At 40.4% G+C, this 24906-nt stretch overlaps 1 protein-coding gene across 1 annotated transcript in view; it reads right to left on the bottom strand.

Moving 5' to 3' along the window:
• The window catches only part of nxph4 (neurexophilin 4), a 122880-nt gene extending 113145 nt beyond the window's left edge, over positions 1-9735 (bottom strand). The window contains exon 1 of the mRNA XM_018091705.2: positions 9385-9735. Within this exon, the coding sequence (XP_017947194.1) occupies positions 9385-9438 (54 nt within the window). The 5' untranslated portion in view covers positions 9439-9735. The remainder of the gene's footprint in view (positions 1-9384) is intronic.
• Between the last annotated feature and the right edge of the window lie 15171 nt (positions 9736-24906).

Raw genomic sequence — 24906 nt, 5'->3', positions numbered from 1 at the left:
GGCACTATTCATAGGCACAATGCGCAGCCCTGGCGGTACCCCGAGTCCGGCGCGCTCCCTTATGTTTGTGGACAATCACAGCGATACCAGGTTCACCTATGCGGTGACCTAAGTGTCTGCTGTCTATTTGCTTGTCCCTAATATGTAATATGGCCCTGCCCTTTTGGGTGCATAAGTTTGGCCAATTTTGCATGTGCCTTTCGATGCCCGCTCACGACCAGGGGTTGGTTGCCTAGCAACGGCGACGGTACTAGTTTGCGAGTGTGCTCAAGGTTCCGTACCGTGGGGTTGGTTTTTTGTACAGGTGGCTCCTTCCCAGCACTAGTGGAGGCAAGAGGGGGTGGGGCTTTTCATGCTCTTGCAACTTTTAAAAGAGACAAAATGGCCTGATGTTGTCACTCCCTGAGGTCTTCTTTTCTTGTACCCAATAGCTCTGGACTTATTATCCTTATATGTCTACACCTATATGCAATTTTGGCAATGGTTTTCCACTGTCTTTTGTTGTTTTCATTTTGTTTTGTAAAAAAAATAAAAAAAGTTTTTTTTTTTTTTTTTTTTTTGTTTGTTTATGGTTGCCTAGCAACAGGCTTGGCGCCCTTTTGTGCTTAAAAACGTTTGTACTGCACTGTGATGTTACTGTCCCTGATGAAAGTTCCAGATAGGAACTGAAACGTCGGACTGAATAAAGCCTCACATTTATTTATCTAAACCTCTGTGATTCTTCTTGAAAAACATCCTGCGTGTGCTGTCATTCCAACCCTGTGTATATATATATATATATATACTGCATAGTCGAAAGGGGCGGAGTCCTGTGGTTTCTACCATAATCGCACAGATAGGGCTGCACCATACTGATATAACTCAAAGATTTGTACAGGATGGTCTCATATGCTGGCCTTCTGTAATGATTTTTATAGTATACTTTTCATTTCTAAATTACACTGTTTACATAGCAAATAATTCACTCTACCATTTAAAATTGTATTCTTGAACCAACAAATGTATATTTTTTAGCTTTGATATTGGTGTGTAGGCGCCATCTCAGTGCATTGTGCCTGAGTCTGAGCTTTCAGAGGAAGCCAGCGCTACACATTAGAACTGCTTTCAGGTAACCTATTGTTTCTCCTACTCCCATGTAACTTGAGGAGTCCCAAGCCGGACTTGGATTTCTTCTCTACATCATCGGGCTGAAACTGTGGCATCCAATGCAGAGGCTAAGGAGAAAGAATATAAATATCTAAAAGGAGCTCTGAAAACTTGTGGGTACCCAGACTGGGCCTTCATCAAAAACAAATCAAAGACCAACAGAAAGACCAGACCTACAAACAGCAGGCGAAACAACATAGTCATCCCATATGTTGCTGGAACATCAGAAAAACTTAGGAGAATTTTCAACAAACATTGCATTCCTGTATTTTTCAAACCCAGCAACACCCTGAGACAAAAGCTGGTGCACCCGAAAGACCCTACACCCAAGCACATGAAAAGTAATGTGGTCTATGCTGTCCAGTGTAGTGAAGAGTGCTCAGACTTATACATTGGGGAGACAAAACAACCTCTCTGTAAGAGAATGGCCCAACATAGGCGGGCAAACTCCTCAGGACAAGACTCAGCGGTCTATCTACACCTCAAAGAAAAAGGTCACTCTTTTGAGGACAGTAACGTGCATATTTTGGACCGAGAGGACAGATGGTTTGAAAGAGGTGTGAAAGAGGCCATTTATGCCAGCCTGGAAAAACCATCCCTGAACAGAGGAGGGGGCCTGAGACACCGCTTGTCACCAACATACAATGGCGCGTTGACATCCTTAACCCGGCAGTTTCACAACAGTTCACACTTCCAGTCATGTACTTTGAAGGATTAACACCTTCATCAATGAGAATCTTGGTACCATTGTGATTGGATCATACCTTCTTACACCTGTCAGTTTCAGCTAACACCTAACTGAACAAGTTCAATGGAACCATTGTGATTGGATGTCTGTGACTCTACTACCATCAAGAGTTTAAATACCGGGGAATTCCCTACCAGTCATTTGAACTGAAGAAGCCACTCGGATGAGTGGTGAAAGGTTTTCAAGAAAAAACTCAGAAAAGTCCAGTTGTTTTAGACTTAATTCTACTAGATACTAACTGATGTGTTTTGAAAAAATCATGTTTTCCCAAGACAGTATTCCTTTAAGAGAATGGAAAATATGTGATCATTTTGTTAAAAATAAAACTTAATATTGTTACAGCAGAATGCTGTGTTTTAGCTCACATTACTTACAGCAATCTGCCTATCATTGCTTAAGGGCTTTCATTCTCATGGCTGCTTTGTTATGCTTTAGGATGGCTGTAGGAAACCCACACTAGAGCCAGTAATAGATGCTACCAGGCACCGTAGAAAATCTTTTTAGGGCAGATGGCCCATCTTGCAAACAAATAATGGAATTTAATCTGGGCCCCGTGGGTCTCAATTTACTGTGAGCCCCTTCATTTGCCACAGTGTCTGCCTCCCTTTACGCCCTTGAATTCCCATGGTCACTTTTTTTAACTCAACACAAAATGTAGTGGCAAAATGGCTGCAGCCATGGGCAGTCAAAGGGTTAATGGCCAGCATCGGCAAACTCTGTAACATATCACCTTCTTTTAGAAAGAATAATATTGTACCACAAACACAAAGTGCCTTATTTCATCACCGGCTCTACAAGATTATGGGATGTTCAGACCCAGCACCTAACGCCCTCAGCATACCAAGTATATTGTACCCAGGGCTGAAATCCACGCTCCTGCCCCACACCACAAATCTCGATATTTCCCACATCGTGGTTTTCAGATACAAGCGACAATTCTGCTTTTAACATTAGCACAAGAGATGTGTCCACCTTCCCTTATAGTTTGCAATGCACTGTGGTGAGCGTGACAGCAAATCAGAACAAAATCACTATAGAGGGTGAAATATTAACCTTTAAGTGCCTGAGAACCAGAGATCACATACATATGTGCTTGCTCCTTACACGTTAATGAGTATTGACGACTTTTTTTGAACCTTCGTTAAGCAGCTCTGATTAATTGGCCTGACATCCTCTCATTTACATTAAGGCAAGGGGAATATAAAGCAGATGATCAGTCCCACCTTTTGTCTTTTTATGTGGTTGGCTGAAAGTAAGCACCTACGTTCTCACGTTTACGTGACACAATCATTGCATGACTGCATGGGCTGCCAGTATTGTGCATGCCACTTATTAACACAGAAACCTGTTAATGTTCTGTACATACTTTGTACTCAACATATATATATAAATGGGTTCACATCTAATTTCATTCTTACAACTCATCAGAGATAAACCCATGCCCAAACTGTTATCTTGGACCACAAATTGAAAACAATGATACCTGTGGCTGAACCAGAGAACCAATGACACACATCACTTTTTATTTCCCAGCAACAGGTACAACAACTGTCTACACAACCCTGTTTGCAGAAATGATATCACTATCAACTTAACATCTATATGTCTGTGTTTTTTGCCAATAATCTTGCTAGTGTAACATAAACATCACAGTTCCCACTGACAATAATGAGAAACAAATCACAGCAATTGTTGGGTTTGTATTGCGGTAATAATGTGCTATGAGTGCCTTAGCCCTAACCACACATGATTAAAAGGATTTGGACAGGCCCGGATTTGTGGTGAGGACGGCATGGCACTCAGCCGCACATAAAATTTGCTCACATACGGAGCACTGGGGGTGGGAAAACTTCAGCGTGTCCTTATGTGAGGGGGAGGGGGCGGCTATTGTTGGCATTGTCCCATAGCCCTTAGAAGAGTTATGGGCAACCTGTGGCTTTTCAGATGTTGCAACTATGCATTCCAGCATAATGTTAGCTTGTCTGCTAATCAGGTTAGTTGCAATATAAACTTCCTCCTCTATGTAATAAAGGGCACTAAGTTTGCCCAGGAGCAGTAACCCATAGCAACCAATAAGATGTTTGCTGGTAAACATGTGACCAGTAAATTCTACAAACTGATTGGTAACTTTGGGTTACTGCACCTGGGAAAACTTTGTGCCTTTTTTTACCGAACCCCCCTATGTGTGCAATGCAAACAATGTATCCATTTGTGCAAACAATATTTCCTTTTGAACCTAATATAGCATTTGCAAATTCATGCAGTTACAATTCACAATCTGTTCTTATTACATTTCCCCAAAACGAACTAATAAAATTCCCCTGACCAATGAAATGGGCCAGTTGCCTGCAATGCATTCCTGTGCTATATACACATATAATACCCACTCATCTATTACTGTATTTGCGGCACCTTTCATCACCAGAGAAAAATAATCACTAAACTTTTTGGAGACAATTTTCATTCATCATCTATCATGTATTCCACTATTGTTGGTGACAAGCGTGCAGAAAATAAAAAATAAAATTATTTTCAAGCACGCAGGGCTTAGCACCTTTTTCAGCAAAATGAACGGCTGGAATTCTGAGCAACTTTGCAACTTAATCGACTCAAATTTCGAGACAGGTGAAAAATTGCATTTTTAAGAGAATCTGCAAGGGATAAAAGAGATAAATCTGCTGCAATGTTGCTGTCGCTGCATGATCATCTGACCATTTGAAGATTATAATGCCATCTATAGGGCTCATTTATCATGGCAAGGCACGGTGCCAGGTGTGTGCACATTTTTTGCACAACCATTAATTTTATGTTTCTCAAAGAACTTACTAATCTGAAATTATTTTGACAAACCTAGTGGTTTGCTGTACATATTCACTATGGCAGCGCCTGGGATGTTTACTGCATTAACTCTTTCCATGCCAAGAAGTGTGCCAACCTGTTGCGGTGCCCTGCAGATTAGAGATCCCTGTGTTTGGGAAATGTGTGCCATAAATCTTCCTGCTAAGGAGAAGCAAAAGAATGAAGGTAGAAACAAAGAAACATTCCCTGGGTTACAATGGGAATAGGAAATATGTGCAGCGTATGAAGAAACCTGTTAATTTATCATTTATGTTAGCTGCAAACTTAAATGATTTTTGCAATGTTTGTATGGGCAGGGAACATAATCCGGGGGATAAATGAGCACAGAAACAATGTAGGCAATGTGCTTCTTCCAGAAATCCAAATTCCTATTTGTCCTATTCTTTGGCAGCCATGTACCAAATGACTGGGTGCAGACGGCAGATTGCAGACAATGTTGAGACCAGAAATGTTTTCGGTCGTGCTTTGCAGCTCGCATTTTACTTTAATTGCCGATTTATGCATTTTTTTATCTTTGCGTGGAATTCTTTTAGTCAAAACAGATCAGACATAGCCAGATACATAAGCTTTAATCAGACGGTCCTGCTGTTTTAGATTCTATCGCCTGTGTTAAGATTAACATTGCATTTTCAAAATGTCCCTTTCCAGCTGGTTAGTTGTTTACATGCATTTCACCCTGTTAGCCAGACAGTTCAACTTTATTGTATGATATGATTTAAGTGGGTGACATGCATATTCCACCTTACAATGAGATACTGCTGCCACTTCCTTAAGGTTTGAACATTATGCCTGGGTGACTTTTTTCAACCTAACCTACTGTATAACTATGTGCAAACAGATACAGGAAATCCATGTTTGTTATTATACCCTCAACAATAAGTTGTACCATAAAAAGAGGTGTATATAATATTTAAAACAATTTACACCCAGTATTCTTTGTATCTGGACATTAGACTTATTCTTATTGAGGTAGAACTTGTCCAACCACCCTAATTTCTGGCAGAGAATAATGGAAGTAAGGTGAAACCTAGTTGTGGATCGGCCATTTAGAGATGCTGGCACAGACATTCCAGCCATCACACTCGTCATGGCCTGTCTTAGGCAAAGACATAGCTTCATAGTGGTGATGTCCAGTCTTTCTACATAGCAGCTGCTATGCTTTGAAACATTATTAACTCTACCAGGAAAGGAGAAAGGCTAGGAGAGGAAAGGCCATCCGGTTGTTACCAGACTACATCTTCAATCATCTTCATCATCTAACAGGCTTACATTATTAATAGGAAGACTAATTAAAAATGCCTACACATGTAATAAAACTGAATTTGCACTTTCACCAAGCACATTTTGTGTTGAGGGTGTCCCTGTAGGACTAGTGGATGATGCTAGCGCCTGCCTGCCCAAGGAGCCCTGTTTATTTTTACAAAACCATTTTATATCCATGAGCCAGAAGACTTACTTTGGAAATAGGTGTTTGCCTATTTGACTCTGATCCTGAACAAAGCCTGCCAAACAACTCATCTGATCGTGCCAAATAAGCTTATCTCATCCCTCTGAGCTCACTGTATTTAATCTTAGAGAGAGAAACAGCAGCCTACACACAAGGAGCTTCCAAGCAGGAGACTCGGATCTGCCACCCACTGCTTCCCCGCGTCTGCAGTTGTCTTCTGGACAAGTTTTGTGCTCGGATTTGATTTTTAGTAGGAATAAAATTGTCCCCATCTGATCAAGGCTTAGAAAATCTATAGCAGTGTTTTAGCAAAATAAGAAAGGGGGTCAAATTATTCACAGATAAAAATATAAATGGGATCAGGGTGAGCATATAGAACACAAGGTTCTCCATTTGCTCTGGAAATATAAAAATATTTTTTTGGAAAGTATCCGGAACAAGTTCTAAGACCCATTGCCACCCGCAGTCCCTCCAGTGGTGGTAAAGAGACCCCCTCCCTCTGTCATTTGCTATTCCTCCAATCCCCATCTCTCCAGCCCAGGCTGCCTTTCCCTTCCATCCCTCCCTTTCCATTTAATACTGTGTCCTCTGCGCTGTTTGAATGGTGCGCGTTGTATTTCTGCACAGCCGGTGCCTTTATCGGCAGCCCCAGATAAATGTAGACTTATTTCTGCAGCAGGTTAGCTGTGGGAAAGATAAGTATTCCTTGGAACTTGCAGTGTTTATCTTAGCACAAGTAATAGAGTCCAGCCCTAACTGGGGAGTTACAGTTTAGACATCACAGTGTATCTGAGTATTTGGTTTTGTTATGATCTGATTTGATTCTGGATCTAAAACATTTCATAATGAGTAATACTGAATACAATGCTCTAATTAAGGCAAATAGGAGCAGAAAGAGAAGATAGATATAGATATATTCCAGGTTTCCAAACTGTCTGCAATTTGCCAGCACTGCCAGTCACTTGGTGCATGACTGCCAAGAAGAAGAAAATGATATACAGAAACCCTGAATCTGTGCTCATTTGTCCCTCAGATCATGTACATTGTCTATACACCCATTTCAAAAAATCAATTACATTCAAATTCTAAATGGGAACAGGATTTCTCATACACTGCACATAACTTCTTCCCATTCTAACATGGAGCATAGGTCACTCCTTTTGCTCTTCTGTTTTGCCAGAAAGGCAGGATGATTTATGGCACACATTTCCCAGAGACCTCTAATCTGCAGTGCACTTCAACAGGTTGGCACACTTCCTGGCACGCCAAGAGTTAACCCAGTGCAACTGCAGAGGATACATCTACCAACCCATCGTTTTCCAAAATAATTTCCCAAGGATAACTACTTTTGGTGTCTTATGGATAAAATAAGTGATGTACCCTGCCTTAAAAAACGTCTGTGCCCATAACGAACGCTGTATTAAAAGTAAATATTTTATCTGGAACCTATATGCATATACACCAATGTAGACTGTATGCATATTTGAAAATGCACTGATACTTGCATGTAGTTGGATTACATTGTCTGCATTCTCCCATTCTTGAAACCATACAGACTATGATACGCACTGATACATACAGTTATTACTGCAGCCAGTAAATTAATCTGAGGGTTTAGTGCTGCACACTATAATCATGCAGTGCTCAGAGGAGCATGCAACACATTGCTTAACTCAAGGTGAGGGAATACTCACCCACGCGTTAGCAAGACCTGCACTCAGCCTTATTGTACAAGCTCTGCATTGTGGGTTTAGGCAAAGTTCCCTTGCTCTTACATAACAGATTGCAGAGGGATGTACTGTTAGTACACTCCATATATCCCATTTCCTAACCAGCACTTCTGCAATGGAATAGGGGAACATGTGGGATGTCACACCATGCATGGGTGAGGTCTAATTTGCATTATGTGTATGTTGGTAGTTTGTAATAAGGATTTACAAAAATGTCATTTAATTACATTCATCTAGGGAAAACCCTTTGTAGCTTTGGGGTCTGAGACATCATATTAAAAGCAGCAAGGGCAGCCACACACATTATAATGCTGTTCAGTAATTCCCTACCAGTAGGATCCCACATAGCCTGAACCAAGGTATGAGATCCCGGTGGATATTCGAGTAAACCATGCAAAGTTACCTTATTGGGGGTATTTTGGAACTGTAGATAGAAAAGGCAAACACAAAAAACAAAGTCTGTGTGAAATGCCATCTTTAGTGGTCTGAGCTAGAAAAGCTGTACAGTGTTCCCAACTTTATAAATCGTGAATGCAGAACATCACATAACAGGGAATCGGTGTATATTTAGGGCAATGAGTATTGAAACAGAAATCAAAAATATAAAACACCAGGGTGCTCTTTCCAACATTGGTACCCGTGCCTAATGATTGTGCTTTAATAGCACGGAAACACATAGGTAATCATGGGCACGGAGACACATAGGTAATCATGGGCACGGAAACACATAGGTAATCATGGGCACGGAGACACATAGGTAATCATGGGCACGGAAACACATAGGTAATCATGGGCACGGAAACACATAGGTAATCATGGGCACGGAGACACATAGGTAATCATGGGCACGGAAACACATAGGTAATCATGGGCACGGAAACACATAGGTATTCATGGGCACGGAAACACATAGGTAATAATGGACACGGAGACACATATGTAATAATGGGCACGGAAACACTTAGGTAATCATGTTGGGGAGCATAGGCAAAATATCCTGTATTGTTAATCCAACTGCCCTATGTGATCATCAACTACAACTGCCAGCATCTGCTAAAATGACCGTTACACATCCCTGTGTGGTCAAGTTTTCAAATAAGGCTTTAATGGTTCAAAAAGATTTCATCCAGTCGTCCAGACAATATCATAGAAAAGGAAAAGCCTCTTGAGAGTATATGCACCCATAGAGCAAGTCACTATACATTCTGCCTGTATTGATGATGATATCCTTAAACCTACAAAAGGAGAAAGGACAGACTAGTGACAGTGACAGTCTCACTACAGCAAGTTAAATATATTAAAAAGGAGCATACAAAACAGACAACAGATTACACCTTGGATCACTGTATCCTGTAGATATTGCTTGTTGGGGGTGATGTCTCCCATGCTTCTCTCCTAACTTCTTTTTAACTACCCCTTAGTTGGGGAGGGGGGTCCCACATAGGCTCCCTTACCTTTTGCAGGATCCACTCACAGAAAATGAGAAATGCCCAGCAGAAGAGAACCATTGTCCTTGGGGTAGCTGGTCTTCTCCTGATGCAAGAAGCGGACGCAGCAGTTGGGATGTACCCCTCTAGCTCAGGGAATAGTGCTCTGTCCAGAGAGTTGGGCTGTTTGGGCTTAGAACAGGAATAAAACCTTCCCCCATTGATCAAGGTTTAGAAAGTCTGAGCCACTGTTTATAGCAGGGACAGAATTGTTCACAGATAAAAAAAAATGTAAGAGGGATAGGCAAAATAACAGAGAAGATAAAGAAATTCAAAGTAGGTTTGCTGGTATAAGGTTCTCCACTTGCTATGGGGATACTGAAGTAGGATCTGTTACAGGAGAAAGTACCAAGAAGGAGTTTCAAGAACCATTGCCACCCCCAGTCCCTCCAGTGGTGGGGAAGAGAGACCCCCTCCCTCTGTCATTTCCTATTCCTCCAATCCCCATCTCTCCAGCCCAGGCTGCCTTAGCCCTTCCATCCCTCCCTTTCCATTTGATGCTGTGTTCTCGGCGCTGTTTGAATGGTGCACGTTGGATTTCTGCACAGCCGGTGCCTTTATCGGCAGCCCCAGACAGAAGTAGACTTATTTCTGCAGCAGGTTACCTGTATGAAGGATAAGTATTCCTGTGATTCTTGGCTGAAGCTTGCAGCAGGGGAAATCATCATTAGCAGGCAGAGCATCTGACAATAGCAGCAGTCAGCCTGATCCTAGATCTTTATTACATAGGAGCAGGATTGCGGAGCAAGCTGGTGTCTGGCAGAAGCACACTGGTGTGTATATGAGCACATTGGGGTGTGTGTCTGTTTCCACTACACAGGGGCTGCCTCCTCATTCACGTATCTTGCCCTCCTGTGTTATAGAGTTGTAGATTGTACAAGTCACTGCTCTGAGCCTATTATACTGATCTAAGAGATTGTTGTCCTATTGTGCCTATAACTAGTGTGCAGTGCTCAGAAACAGCAATACATTACACTGGTATAGTAACTGACTTATCAGTTCTACATCTTTATCCTGATTTAGAAGGGCAGTCCCTGCCCTGAATACACTGCATACCTTCCCTACTCTCCCATTGCCTGTTGCTGTTCTCTCTGGGTGCACCGAACTCTGAAAATACATCAGTGTTTAGAGGAGTGCAAAGGACAGGACTGTTGCTGAACTACATTATCCATCATCCCTGGACATCTTCCAGCTGCCAGGGTATGCTGGGAGTTATCATATAATAACGCCCAGAGAACTGCACATTATAGATAATAGGGTCCCGTGAAGGTAAATTGGCCCCAGGCTTTGCCACTACTATGGACGGGCTAGCATGTAGAAGAAGAGCAATTGAGTTTTGCTTAGGGCAGATGGAGTATTGATCTTCTTATATTAGATACAAGGCAATGATGACATTTATTCTGCATCAGTGCATATGTGGGGCCATCTGAAGTCTAGCCTTGAGTGACTCTGTTTAATAGAGTCCACTCTGTATCGCCGGCCATCCAGAAGTCAGAGAGCGTGCTGTACATACCCTCAGGCACCCATACCTTATTGCCAAATTGTCTTCTCAGGGAATTCATACCCAACACTATCTCTCTTCAGACACAGCATCCAGTGACAAATAATACTTATAGGAAATGCAGTGCCTGGCTAGAACAGCTGCATCTTCTTTCCTTGTCCTTTAAATACCAGATCATCTAAATATAATTAAATTGAGTGTATTCCTGTACATATTGTCTAGGCCCCACCCAAAGACAGAGATTATTTGGGTGTCTGAGACATAAAAAGAATCAGTGAGATAGTGGCAATATCGGTACCCGCAGTAAAATTTGACCAAATTGCAAAAGAAGTCCCCCTCCCTTGTAGTCACTGTGGGCAGCGAGAATACATTAATGGGACTTGCCTCAGCCTCTCCACATAGACCAATTAAATTGCTCTGCACCTTATGAATAATAAACCCACAATAGCACAATGTTCATTTTATTACCCAGAAAAGAGACTTTTCTTTGCTGAGAACGTTTATAGCCCTTCAGATGAATACACATTTAAAGTAATTATGAAGGCAAATGAGTCAATTCCACCTCCTATAAAAGAGTCAGAGTGATTACAGCATCAGAATCGAGAGTGAAAGCCAAGGGAACAGTGTTGTATCCATTTTATTCTTGTTATTGCGGTGATCAAATTGTCATTGATTTAAAGGCTTTTTTCCCTGCCAAGCACGATGTTAATGGGGACAAAATGAAAATATCCCAGGCTGTTTATATGGTACAATTTCCAGTCTTCTGCAGTATACGGTACCATAACCCAGCTGCTTTATATCGCAGGTCTCCAGTGGTGTTGAACTACACCTCCCAAGTCGGTCAGGAAGCACTTTAGGTTTTGGATCATAAAAAAGGTGTCCCTTTGCTGCAATGATTAGACACCGGTACCAAGGCAGGAAAAAAATCCTGCTGTATTAGGTGTTCAACTTTTATTTCTTCATTCATTGCCTTAAATACACACTGGGTATCTGTTCGCTGATGATGTGTATTCATTATTTATAATGTCAGGAATATTTTAAAGCTTCTCTGGCTCCTCTCACTAAAGAGGGCATCTCACATGTATTTTATTTTATTTTTCTCTTTAATCTAAACTTTTTAAAATGAACCCATTGAATCATCACAAGATCACCTGGGGGCTCTACCTTATTGTTAAATATTTGTCAAATATGCTCCTCGCATAAGCGCATATTTACACCAACACCATTACACCTGCCAAGTCCGTCTGATCAGTTGCAGTGAAATGCACCTAATGGCCCAGAGGAACACCCGAGCTACCACCACAATTCCATGGCCAGCCCGACAGTGGGCTACATCGAGAGGTGAAGCAGCTTTGCTTCCAGGGTTGGATTGGGCCAGCCAGACACTGGGGAAAAAAACAGTGGGCCCTGGCCCTTGTGGGTGACACTGACCCAGGCCCGCCCTCTGATGGACTTTGGGTGCTGCATTGACCTCCTAATCCTGGTCAATGTAAATGGAACATGAGACGATGAAGGTACACGTGCCGGGTGTAGGCTGGCAGACATTGTGATTTGGATGGGGGCACCTGAGCTGGCAGCCCCAGACACCCCAGTCCAACACAGCTTATTTCTACAGAATATTCATGTCCAGACATAATTTTAACACCCAGCAATGGAAATGTCACAGTTTTGAGTGCAACTGCATCTGATTCATAAAAACAAGCCTGTACAACTGAGTCTTTAAACCCATCAAATGTGTGCCCAATTTAGCTGGAACTGTAGGGGAAAAAGCTGCAAAAAAGCTTAGGGATAAGAAACATGGCGAATTGTGTCCAAAACTGTACTGTGCACCCAGCAGCTGCATTCATAAATGATCTGTAGTGTCTTCTCCACAAATAGTATTTCATGTATTTAGGAACAATGACAATGTGGTAATATAAAACATATTTAGGCATATTTAAGGCTTTTAGATTGTGAGCTCTTTTATGCAGGGCCCTCTTTAACTCTTGTATAGGCTATTGTTTTTTGTCTGAAAATCTGTATGTTCATTGTATGCACCCATTTATTGTACAGAGCTGCAGAATATGTTGGCACTTTATTAATGCATGTCAGTATCATACCTGTAATAGCTTAGACTAAAACTGAAAAGCAGTTTAGTAAGTGGTTGCTTAACTGTTAAATATTGTTTATTATTATTTAAAGGAATTTTACTTTATTTGCATTAATACAGAAACTTTAGTGGCTCATGTCCACTAAAGCTGAGCCAGAGGTGCCTTGGCTGCATTTGAGCGTATTCACTTCAATTCCAGTGCTACTGTATGGCATACATCACTTGATCCTTGCCCTGCGTGTGTGTTAGGGTGTTAGTACAATTACCAGCCCAGGAGAAAGACAGGAGAGCTGACAAACCCCTAGCTGTGTGGCTAGTGCTGCCCCTAGTGGCTGATTCAGCACCATGGACAGGGACTCCAGAATTCTTCAGCATTATTTATTTTCTGCTTCCCACACTCATTAAAGGGGTTGTCCTCCTTTTCTTACTGCTAGCCAAAAATGATGATAATATGCTCCATGCAAAGACTGTGTATCTATGTGCCTGAATACGCTGTTTAATATTTACTGTAATAGCTGCAGTTCACACCAAGAAATCAGGGAGGAGGAGAGTTACATGGGAGCTCCCCCCTCCCTCCCTGAACGGGCTACTGCCAGTACTCAGTGTTACTTCCACACGCTGACACAGGCTTGTGCAGAAAGGGGTCAGCGACCCCCTCCCCTGGTGCCTCCACTGACTCCTGCCCTATACAGAAACGCTATCTACAGAAGTCATTTTCTCTAAAACAGTAGACATTACATATTTTATTAAAATGACCTAGTCTGCTAAAATAGCTTCATTTATGTGAAGGTGAACCACCCCTTTAAGAGATTATTTCATTATGGTCTGGCAATGATAGTGATATAATAGAGCTAAAGGGGGTAAAGAAGTAACGGACTAAACAATTATAGGCAGAGATGTGTGCAACATTGTGGCAAAATTTCAATTTTTGTACATTTCCCCTACCTATTGTCAGTTGCCTATTGACAGTGTGTATATATTTTCATGCCAAAAGACTGATACTGACTGAACTTAAACTGGTGAGTATGGCTCGTAAGTGCTCATTTCCTATCAGGTAGGGACACTGGTTTACTTTGGGCACCATACACTTAGGGGCAGATTTAGCAACATTCTGATTTTTGTGGTTTTTGAGGTTTTTGAAACCAACAAATAAACTAATTTCCAATAAAACCACAAATGTCTAGTGATTAATTAAAATATCTGAATTGAAAAACTAATTAAAATGCGGAACGAACATGGAAAGAACAGGAAAACCACAATTTTTATGTGTTTTCACATGAAGCTTCGTGGACTTACAAATTAATAGAAAAGAAAACGAAAAACTGTAAAACCACATATTAAATAAAGATTGTTACTGTTTGCCTGGGACAGCTCCCATTGACTTCTACATGACCTTGACAGCAGTGATGAGTGAATTTTTTTGCCAGGCCATTGGCGAATTGTTTAGCGAAACTTCCATGAAAATTCGCTGCAGAAACATTCCTTGCGCATCAAAAAAAGCTGTGGCCCTGTCAAAATTAGCGTTATTGCATCAAAGAAAGACGCAGGCGGCAAAATGCGTGACAAACGCATTTCGCAGATTTTTTTGCTGTTTCGCAAATTTTTCGATAAAGTGACACGGGACAGATTCGCTCATTGCTACTTGACAACAATTTCCCCACTTAGCACTTATGTCTGCTGTTGGTGTAGTACAACATGTGCTCTGTGCCTGGCACCAGTTGTGCATTTCCTTCATTTCTTTATTTCTTCAAGGTTAGTAAGCAGCGCAGGGCGGGAGTGGCCCTTGAGTTGCATACCCGGTGGGCCCCGCATACCCCAGTCTGACTCTGGTTGTATATAAAATTGTCCCTCACTACCCAATTTTTAGCAGAGAAAGTAAGGGCCCCTGTGGCATGCATAGAGTGCTGCTCAGATCATACTAAATACAGTATGTGCATTAACAGTGTCTTAACTACCATACAGAAGACTCCGACACAGGGTGGGGGCCTGGGGTACAAGGGGGGCAGATTGTGGGGACTGCCATATGGTATTTCCCCCTCCCTAGTCACTTTTGCCTTCAAATTTGCCATCCACTTGTTCTATCACTGCAGGAGGCGGGTGGCCCCCACCGCTATCATTCGCCACCCATAGCCTGCAGTGAAAAAGCAAGTGAATGGCAAATTTAAGGTCTAAAGTGACTGGGGAGGGGGAACTAACATAGGAAAGATTAAATATACTCGCATTAAATGTGCATTAAATATACTCAGTGAAAAGCTGTTGTTGATACGGAAGCACAAAATTATACATTAGAAATTCCTAAAATGTTAGTGCATTGCTGCCAGAAATATTTGAATTCACTAATAAACATAAAGATTTTGTTGCCTCTTTTTGATTACGAAAACAATCAGTATGTAGGGATTTGTCAAATGGTCTCACTGGTGTGCCATTCTGCAATGACTGCCTGGGTCCAAATGGTTTATGGCATTGGCTCCCAAACTGCAGGGGAGGTCTGGGGCGATGGGGGGCAATGTAGGAACAGCATGAAGGCCTTTAAAGGTGATAACTTAAATACATGTAATGACTTCTTCTAGATTTACCTCACACTCAACTGATGGTCAGTATAGGTGGACAATAAGTAGTTATAACCCTGAGCAGAGACAAGGGAAAGTGTGGTTAAATGGATCTTCTGGTTTATTTGATATACTGAAATAGCCATCGGTTTCAATTTATTTCCTAATAAATACTCTCCAAAATGTTTCTTTCCTTTGCCCTTGTGCTGCAGGGGGTGGAATGTCTCCAGTATAATACAAGAACTGATACATTTTCAGTCTCCACTTAAAATTGCATTTCTTTCTTCTCCTGTAATAATTCAGTGATTTCACAGGTTTTATTTGGAAAACAGAAAAACAGGTATTTTGCCAGGTTAATTAGAAAAGCACCAGCAAAGGAAATTTAGTAAAACAAAAACTTTCAGAACAAATTTTGGCAGAACACATTTATTCTAAAATCTCCATGTTTCCTTTGTGACTAAAATCACATTCATGTAGCCTACCTGGTGGTGCCCTGAAGTAAAAGCAGAGAAAAGTTCTATATGTGGCTTTACATTGATGACTAAAACGTGTATCGTTGGAGAGGCTTACTTCATAAACCAATCAAATGTATTTGTATTTAATATAAGAAACCATATGACAGCTCCCACTCATACTAAAAGTACAGATACATAAGACTTTCTGTGCACAATAACCACTCTAGTGTATGTGCGTTTCCATAGAAGGCAGATACAAGATAGTAATATTCCTGCTCCTAAAATTGCTTCCCTCGCAGGGGCAGCCTGGGTCTGTGGGAAGGTGTATTTATGAGGAACCTGTCCTAAGAAGATTTATATGAAATGTAGAATTTTCTACAGAGCATGCAGACAGATGAATAACAAATACAAAATTACAGTTCCTGGCAGCCAACGGTGAAAGCTAAGGATTCAATGAGTCTTTATCATTCAGACAAGGTCAGCCCAGGCTATCAGTCTTTTGAAGGGGTGACTTGGGCTTTCTGGGAATTTCTGTTTGGCTCCATTTCTTGGGCTTGTTGCTGTACAATGAAAGCTATGTAGTATATTAACTACTGTCAGGTGCTGATAACAAAGTTGAGAAAGAAATATAAAGAGGACTCTTCTGTTGCTCACCTTAAGCAGCAAGTGCGGATGATTAGTGTTTTTTAACCTTACTAGTTAGATCACTGGCCGATAAAAGCACTTATGCATATTACTACTCATGGAACCAACTTTTTGAGTTCTTGTATAGCAGTTGTTTTTCTGATGATGGTCCAACTGTTTCTGGGAAGAAGAAGGATAGCTAGAAGGCTAAAGAAGATTTTAACTAGACATGGGAGTGGGCGCAACATACTTACCGTTTAAAGATGGCTCCTTTAAAGTATGAATATATTTTGGCTATAAGAGACTAATAAGAGGCTAATCTAGCTGTAGTATAACTACTGGATAGTGATGGGCGAAATGTTTCGGCAGGAATGGATTCGCTACGAATTTCTGCGTTTCGCCATTGGTGGATTGTTTTGCGAAACGGATGAAAAAATTCACTGCGGAAAAATTTGCAGCACGTCCAAAAATTGTCGCAACAAAAGAATAGCCGCGTGACAAAGGAATAGCCGCGGGCGACAATTTCTTTTGACACGCAACATTTTCACCGTTTCACAATCTTTTGAAAGATTCTCGAATTTTTCAGCGAAGCCCTAAGCAGGCTTGGTAAATTACACATATTGCATAAAATGTTGTTTTGCTTACTTATCAGCATTTTGGCTATTCTCTGTTTGGAAGCTAGTTTCCTGTAAATATGAAATGCTGGAGTTAAGAAAAAGAACCGTTGCAAGATAGTGGCCAGTACCACCGACATGTCTGCAGCAACATCTGCATGTCAGGATTCGGTCTAAGCTTTTCCTTTGACATTAAAAATGTGCACAGTTATTTCTTCGCCCTCTAAGTACATCAGAAAGCTATTTTACTAATGTAAGTACATGTGCACAAAATAACAAGCATTTTAACTCTATTGGCAAAGATATCTGTGCCACTGCACTCTCACTGCTGCTAGATCTGGTTTAGCAATCTTTAAAGCAATGCCCCCATACATATGTGCAATCTGTCCAAGTGTAGCAACTATTCACACAACTGAATTGCACTTAATAAATCCAACACTAACTTTGTTTGCTGACATGCATCACAGACCAAAAATGATGCAGTTTGCACATTGACTAAGCTCAGTTTTGTTCACATTGGTGAATCATGTACAAGTTTTTCCACCCCTTACATGCTTTGTGCTAACATTTTAGGGAGGACTGCTGCATTCTGGGTAAAAAGGTACATACTTTTTATACTTTGCATTTTGTGTGTGTTTATATATAAGTGTCAAAGTACAGCCCCCAGTCACAACCCTGCCTGCCTCTTTATGGACACAATCAGGGATGGAGGTGGGAGCACCCAGTCAGCAGGACCCACCAGGTTTTTTTCCCGGTGTCCCACCGGCCCAGTCTGACCCTGTGTGTCAAAAGCTGGTCAAGCTTTAGGTACAAACTCCAAAGGAATTCTTGCTTTTTCTTAGTGCATTAGCAGGGAAAACAGCTAGAGCTGCCAGTCTAATGTCACTACATTTTCCTTAAAATGTATGATGTTGCACTGCCATAAATGAAATTTGCACATCATTGTTACTTCAGCGGTTGGTTGTACTGTCTTCATAAATTATGAGATCTGAGATGCCGTATTGGTCTATATTCAGTTTTTCATCCTGAATTGTCTTTGCTCTCCTTATAGTACCGGCAAGGGAGAGTTTCTGTTGGTTTTGCAAGAGATCATCTATCTTTCTTTCCTCCAGTGACACAAAGTAGGAAATTATGCAGGAAATTTCATTGTAGCCTTTTTTTTTGCTGCTTACACCAAGAACATATATTATATTCCAGTGTGGTGACAGCTGATAGATTGACAGCAACGCAGACTGAAACCTTGTGCTGTAGGAAATAGCAGGCATGTGAGAGGCTCCCATCCCGGGCACTAACACTTTCTTTTGTATAGAACATCAGCATGGGATGCACTGCCTGAATTAGATGCCACATTCTGACCTCCAATAGGATTTATGTGTCACTTGGAATCTTTGATAGCTGTGCTCTCTGTTCAGCATTCAGAGCAATCCACTATTTCTTCTAAGCAGTTACTGAGGATTTCTAGTTTTAATAACTTCAAGGCGGACAGAATAGTTTTTTCTTGTCTTGAGGGATCAAGGTAACAGAGTAGGAGCCAAGCTGGAAAGTCGACACACATCCATCTTCAGATAAGCCCTACCTAATGTCTTAGGGGCTGATTCACAAAAGGTCCTTAACACTTATAGAAGTGTATTTATCAAATGGCGCACTCTAATTTTTTACCCATACACTTCTAAAAATCCTATTGGAATGAATAGAACGTGAGTGAGTTTTTATGTGTTAAGCTCTAAACTCACATTTTGATAAATCTGCCCCTTAATGTTTTATGCGTTGAAAAGTGTTCTTTAATTAAGTAACGATCCATCAGTCATTTCGCATGCGTTACTAGTCATGTCCATCACATTGCGATAATTATCTAATAGAAATTATACTAATGCATAATTCACAGACATATTTTAAGCATTAAAAGCATAATGTTGGAAATGTTGTGATAATTACTGTGAAACTGAACACCTCCCGGGAGTGGGCGTTACTAAACAAACATCGCGGTTTGTGAGCGTTTGTGAAGACAAGATGGAGTTTGCAGTTGGATTTTTGTTGGAAGAGGATCAAGTCTGTGTTGGCCCTAGAGTGATGCATTCTCCAGTTTTCAGGAAACCTGTAATTTTCAGAACAGTAGTTTTGAGAAAGTAATGGTTACATGTGTAATAGCGTGCGATAATATCGCGTGCTACGAAATAATGCATAAATACTGTATATTGCATGGTTTAAAATATTGCTTAAAATATGTCATCGCAAGATAAATAACGACAATAAAATCGCTTCTTAATTCAGACAAGTGTCTTTTTGTGATTCGATCGTTAATTCTCAAAATATATAAAAGTGATAATATTTTGAACCCATGCTATAAATATCACTCATTTTTGTGACCTTTTGTGAATTGGCCCCATAGTGTTTAAGAGAAAGGTGAAACAACCCTGTTTGGACTAGGAGTAAAAAGTCCTTCCTGACTCTAGAAAGGAAATCAGCCCCAACCCTGCATCTACATTGCATCCTGCGCTTAAGGGCAAATGCCCATACCTGGTGCACTCTTACCTTCCAGTTTGTGCCTGTATGTTACCCAACCACTCAGATTGTAAGCTCTACGGGGCAGGGACCTCCTTCCTACTGTGTCTCATACCACATGGCACTTATTCCCTGTGCATTTATATATATATATATATAAAGATATACTGGTCAGAAGGGATGACTTTGACGCAGTTGGCCAGCTTGAAGTATATTGCAATATATGGAAAAACATTCCCTGTTTTGCTTAAAGGGAAGGGCATTTCTTAGTAGCTTAATGCACAGAATGTCTTAATGTCCTATATATATTGATAATGGGTTAGTGCAGAGGATCTCTTGTTGTTGTTTCTATATATATATATATATATATATATATATATATATTTATTGTATTTATTTATTATATCACTTGTCCTCCCTGTGTGTAATTTTGTATTCTGTAAGATTGTACAGTACTGTGTACCCTTGCGGCGCTTTATAAATAAAGTTATATATACATACATTATAACTACCAGAAGCTTTGTATTTTCCCGTGTGCAAGAAAGGCTTTCACTGTAAAAAAAAAAACCCATTTGACACAGTAAACCTTTAAATGAATGTTAAATTACTCAGGGCACTTATCTAAGCACTTTTTTCATTTATATTTTTTACTGTTTAAAACCTTTTTTGCTGTTTATTAAATGCTAATATAATGAATTTTGTAGCAACAGCGCCACCTGCTGGTCAGTTTGCAGTAAATTTCCATGCTGCAAACTTGTCCATGGTTACGCAAATCATTCAATGAAGCAGGACTGACTTGCTTGTCATTACTGTTCTGATGTTGATGTGCTCAGAAAAGACATGAGAACGTTCTGAGGTTTCCTCAACAGATCACCCTCAGAACAGTTTTCTCTTTTCCTTCTGGAAGTACATCTCTGTGACCATTCAGTCAGATTAACTGACCAGCAGGTGGCGCTGTTGCTACAAAATGTAAATTGAAAAAGTGCTTAGAAAAGCACTTAAGGTTTACATATCCCGTAAGATAAAATATTTCTTTTAATCTCAAGGGTTGCCCAATTATATTCTGTAATGGCTTACTGGCGAATACATCTCCAGAGAGTTAATTGTACAATCCCTTATGTATTTATACATAGTGATCATATCCTCTCCTTTTCTCCACTTAGGTTAGTTATTCCTCCCTACACTCCCTACTCATTTCAGTACCTTTTGTTAACTGAAGATTAAATATAAAAAGGATAAAATAGAAAAGAGGAGCAACCCTTTCTGTTGCTGACAGTTTGACATTGCTTGCTACAGTTAAACTTATTATGAACAAGTGCCCAAGTAGTGAAAATGTTTTTGGCAGGCATGGATTCACAGCGAATTTCCACATTTCGCCATTTGTTTTGCGAAGCTTCTGTGAAAAATTCTCTGTGGAAAAATGGGTGGGGTCGTGTCAAAATAGGCAGGGTCGCATCAAAAATATATCCGAGCGACAAAAATGACATGTGGGCGACAAAAAAAACATGCAGGCGAAAAAAAAAAAGACGTGGATGGCAAAAAAACTCATGTGAGAAATGCGTTTCGCTGATTTTTTTTCCGTTTTGCGAATTTTCTTGTCGTTTACCTGTTATAGTCCAATTAAGGGGGGCATATAGGGTAATGTAAAATTGCTGAGAGTGCTACAAGCACTTGACAAATAGTTTCTTTTTGGATTTCAGTATACTGTACTAGCAGTTGTTACACTGCTAATATTCCCTGACCTCCCTGCTGCTCCGCCCAGACAATGGTCAGCTCAACAAAAAAATATAATTTCCCAGATGCAACAAGACTCTCTTTACGCATATTGTGATTGGGTCTAGTGCTCAATGTGACAGCAACTTTAGACAAATCCTGGCTGACTTATGCCCAGGCTGAACATCAGGGGGCACTTAGGATACATTTCATGTTAAATAAAAAAAAATATATATAATAGCTAATAGGAGCAGTTTTTATACTCTGTATACTTTATACTCTGTATGAAAGGCATAGGTAGTCTGCATATTTTTAAATCCAGGAGGAATAGACATACATTAAATCTAATATTTCCGTTTATATGCGCAATGTGGCCCTGTATTAGGTGCTTTGGTAAAACCCAAGTAGACTACATTTACCAGCGATGGGTATTTTGGAAGATGAACCATGGAGCAATCCACTTCCAGCTTTTTGTGCTTCCCCGGGGCCGGCACATGCACAGTAAAGTGACAAGCTGAACTTAAACAAATATTTGGCAGAAAGAACAGGATTGCTCCATGGTGCTCACTGGAAGTAACGCTTGTTCTCCATTAATTTGCCATTTACTGCATAACATGGATCAGAGACTACTGGGAACCATTTAAGAAACCAGTATGCATTTTTTTTTGTTTATTATTTAGTTTTTTTTATTATTTTGCATAAAGCTAATAAGTAAAAAATGCATTGATCTGTTCTGTGTGTATCTTGTGAGTTTCTTGTTTCAAAGTTCATGATGTTTGTTTTTATATTATATTTGTGGAACTTTTTTATGGTTTAGGAACATATTACTTTAATACTAACAGGAGAAAAAGGTAATAGGAGTCATTTACAAATCCTCTGCGCTCTGATTGCTACTGTTTTTTTAAGCAAATTACAGCCCTGGTCAAAAACTACAATGTGCCCTTGGCCTAATACTTTAATTAGGCCAACAAACTGACTGCCCTGGATTTTACACTTATAAATAGGATGTCAATATGCTGAATGCATTTTACTGTTAAGTAAAGTTATATAGTTTATGTGCTGTAACAGTCAATGAGCAGTAGATCCAGTTGATGGGTTATAGTATTAGCATTGCCTTGGAGTAGTTATAGTTTGTAGAATGATTGGGGCTGTTGAGTTTAGTTCAGGGGTCCCCAACCTTTTTAACCTATGAGCAACATATATTAAATTATATTAAATATAAAAAAAAAAGTTAGGGAGCAACATAAGCAAGTGTTTGTTGCTTAGGTCTTTCTACACAACATCTAAATTCCAGGACAGAGCTACATCCTGAGCATATAGATCACTGGATATAGATGCCACCGTGCCTTGCCTGCCGCCAGCCCTGCTGTCAGCTGATTCATTACTCTATGCACATTCTTTATGTAAATGGATTTTTTGGCCTATTGTTATACATCTTTAAAGCAAGGTCATACTGACCAACCATTTTGCACCCACACACTCATCGTACTCTGACACTCTCAGCGCCAAGTAAGAATCAATCTAATCTGCAAACAGAATATTGAATAGTCCTCAACAAATGACCTCACGAAACCTTGAATGTTACTTCTTGTTTGGCCATTTAATGCCATTTCTATAGGGAAATTTTCTATTACATTGGTGGTATCACATCTAGCGTTATTAAAATATATGAATAGTGAAGCCAGACAGCAAATTCTTAACCCTCAGGAGTAAACAAAATATCAGCTTGGGCGGGAAAATAAGCACATCTCATAACAGGGACATCACACAGGTACAACCAAAGCAGCGTCTTGATTCTGCTGGTTTTATTACAATACATATCTGTGGATCTAAGCTAAAGGATTAAAGCTTTCCTTCTCTGGCAGAAGAAAATGTTTTTGCTTTGATGTTATAATTACGCGTTGAACTGATTTGGTTGGTATCCAAGGCTCCAGATCAGTTTTTTAATTTCTCTATAAAAATAAATGATATAAAAACAGAGGCTGGGACCTGTATCAATTATCATGTACGGCATCATTTTATGTAGAATTGTTGACAAAGACTGTGTGAACTCAACAAACAATGTGTATAGCTCCGCTTTATATTTTGTCTTTGGGTATTGCCAATATCAACATTTTTTGTTTGTTTGTTTAAAAGTGTCTGATTTGAAGGCTCTCTTCAATTTCCCTAATGTCAGGCAACATGCTATCTTGATCTACGTGAAAGACAGCCTTGGGCTTTGATGCGCGGGGAGCTTCAGCCAACACTAGCAGCATTGTTTAATATGATTCTCTTCTTTGCTGCAGTGAGGCCCGGAGTTCTTTTCAAGGCTTTCACTCTGGGAGGATGAGAAACACCATTAAATAACATGTCTTTTAAACAGATGGGCAGGCACCATCACTGTATTTAAAAAAATAATTATAAGCTCCAGAAGCAAAAAGTTATTTTATTTATTGCTTGTGTATAAAGCAATAATGATTTGTTAACTACAACATACTGAGCAGAAGTGTTTTTGGCCCCCACTCATGGAAGGAGGGAATTCCTGGGCTCTAACTTTAAAGGCTCTAACAATGCATTTGCTATAAACTGATTTGTGTTATTTTGTGTCTGGTTCCACTGCTGGTATATTGTTGTATTTAGGGTCGGTGGCCTGGTGGACTGACTCAGACCCGATCCTTGCTGGCGCTTCCCTGTTGATCTCTCTCCCCTGATCGCACTGAGGATAAGTATAATGTACGCACACTCAGGAGAAAGTGGGTTGGGTGCACAGCAGTGGCCCTGGGGGTTATGGGGTAGTTTGCTCCTGTAACTGGTAATAGTACACGGGAGCACTCACCGCTCAATCAGTGTGCTACACGCGGACCCACTCCCAGATGGATCCTGGATACGATATACTAGAAAAATAAGTAGCGGAGCACCACCAGGATAAAAAACACAGTCTTTTTATTCCATCTTTAGTAAAAGGCACAAGTACATCCCCAGAGGACCCAACGCTTAACGCATTTCGTTAAGCGCTAGGTCCTCTGGGCATGTACTTGTGCCTTTTACTAAAGATGGAATAAAAAGACTGTGTTTTTTATCCTGGTGGTGCTCCGCTACTTATTTTTCTGGTCCTGTAACTGGGACAGAAATGCTCACTCAGTAAGGGACTCTAGTGCAGATTTACTTACTGTAAGATATAGCAGCTTCTTTTGCCAACCCTCCTGGTTTTGAACCTGGTTTTCTGTAGCCACCTACCACAATCTTTATGGTTCCAGGATTTATGAGGCATATTAGCAGTATTACCAATATCATATTAATCACCCAGTCCCCCAGAGTAAAATTCTGCCAATGTCTATTTATTTCTATATTATTTTTAGGAAAATTGAACCCTTGTCTGTTTGGAGGTCAATCTAACTTGGATCCTTTGACCCAAGTAAGGTGATTCTGACTTACTTTGTATCCAATAACAACTGACTAGGGA

The sequence above is a fragment of the Xenopus tropicalis genome, chromosome 2 (genome assembly GCF_000004195.4).
Source record: "Xenopus tropicalis strain Nigerian chromosome 2, UCB_Xtro_10.0, whole genome shotgun sequence".
Taxonomy (NCBI): domain Eukaryota; kingdom Metazoa; phylum Chordata; class Amphibia; order Anura; family Pipidae; genus Xenopus; species Xenopus tropicalis.
Note: the sequence above shows the minus strand (reverse complement) of the source record. Positions and strands in the feature narration are given on the sequence as shown.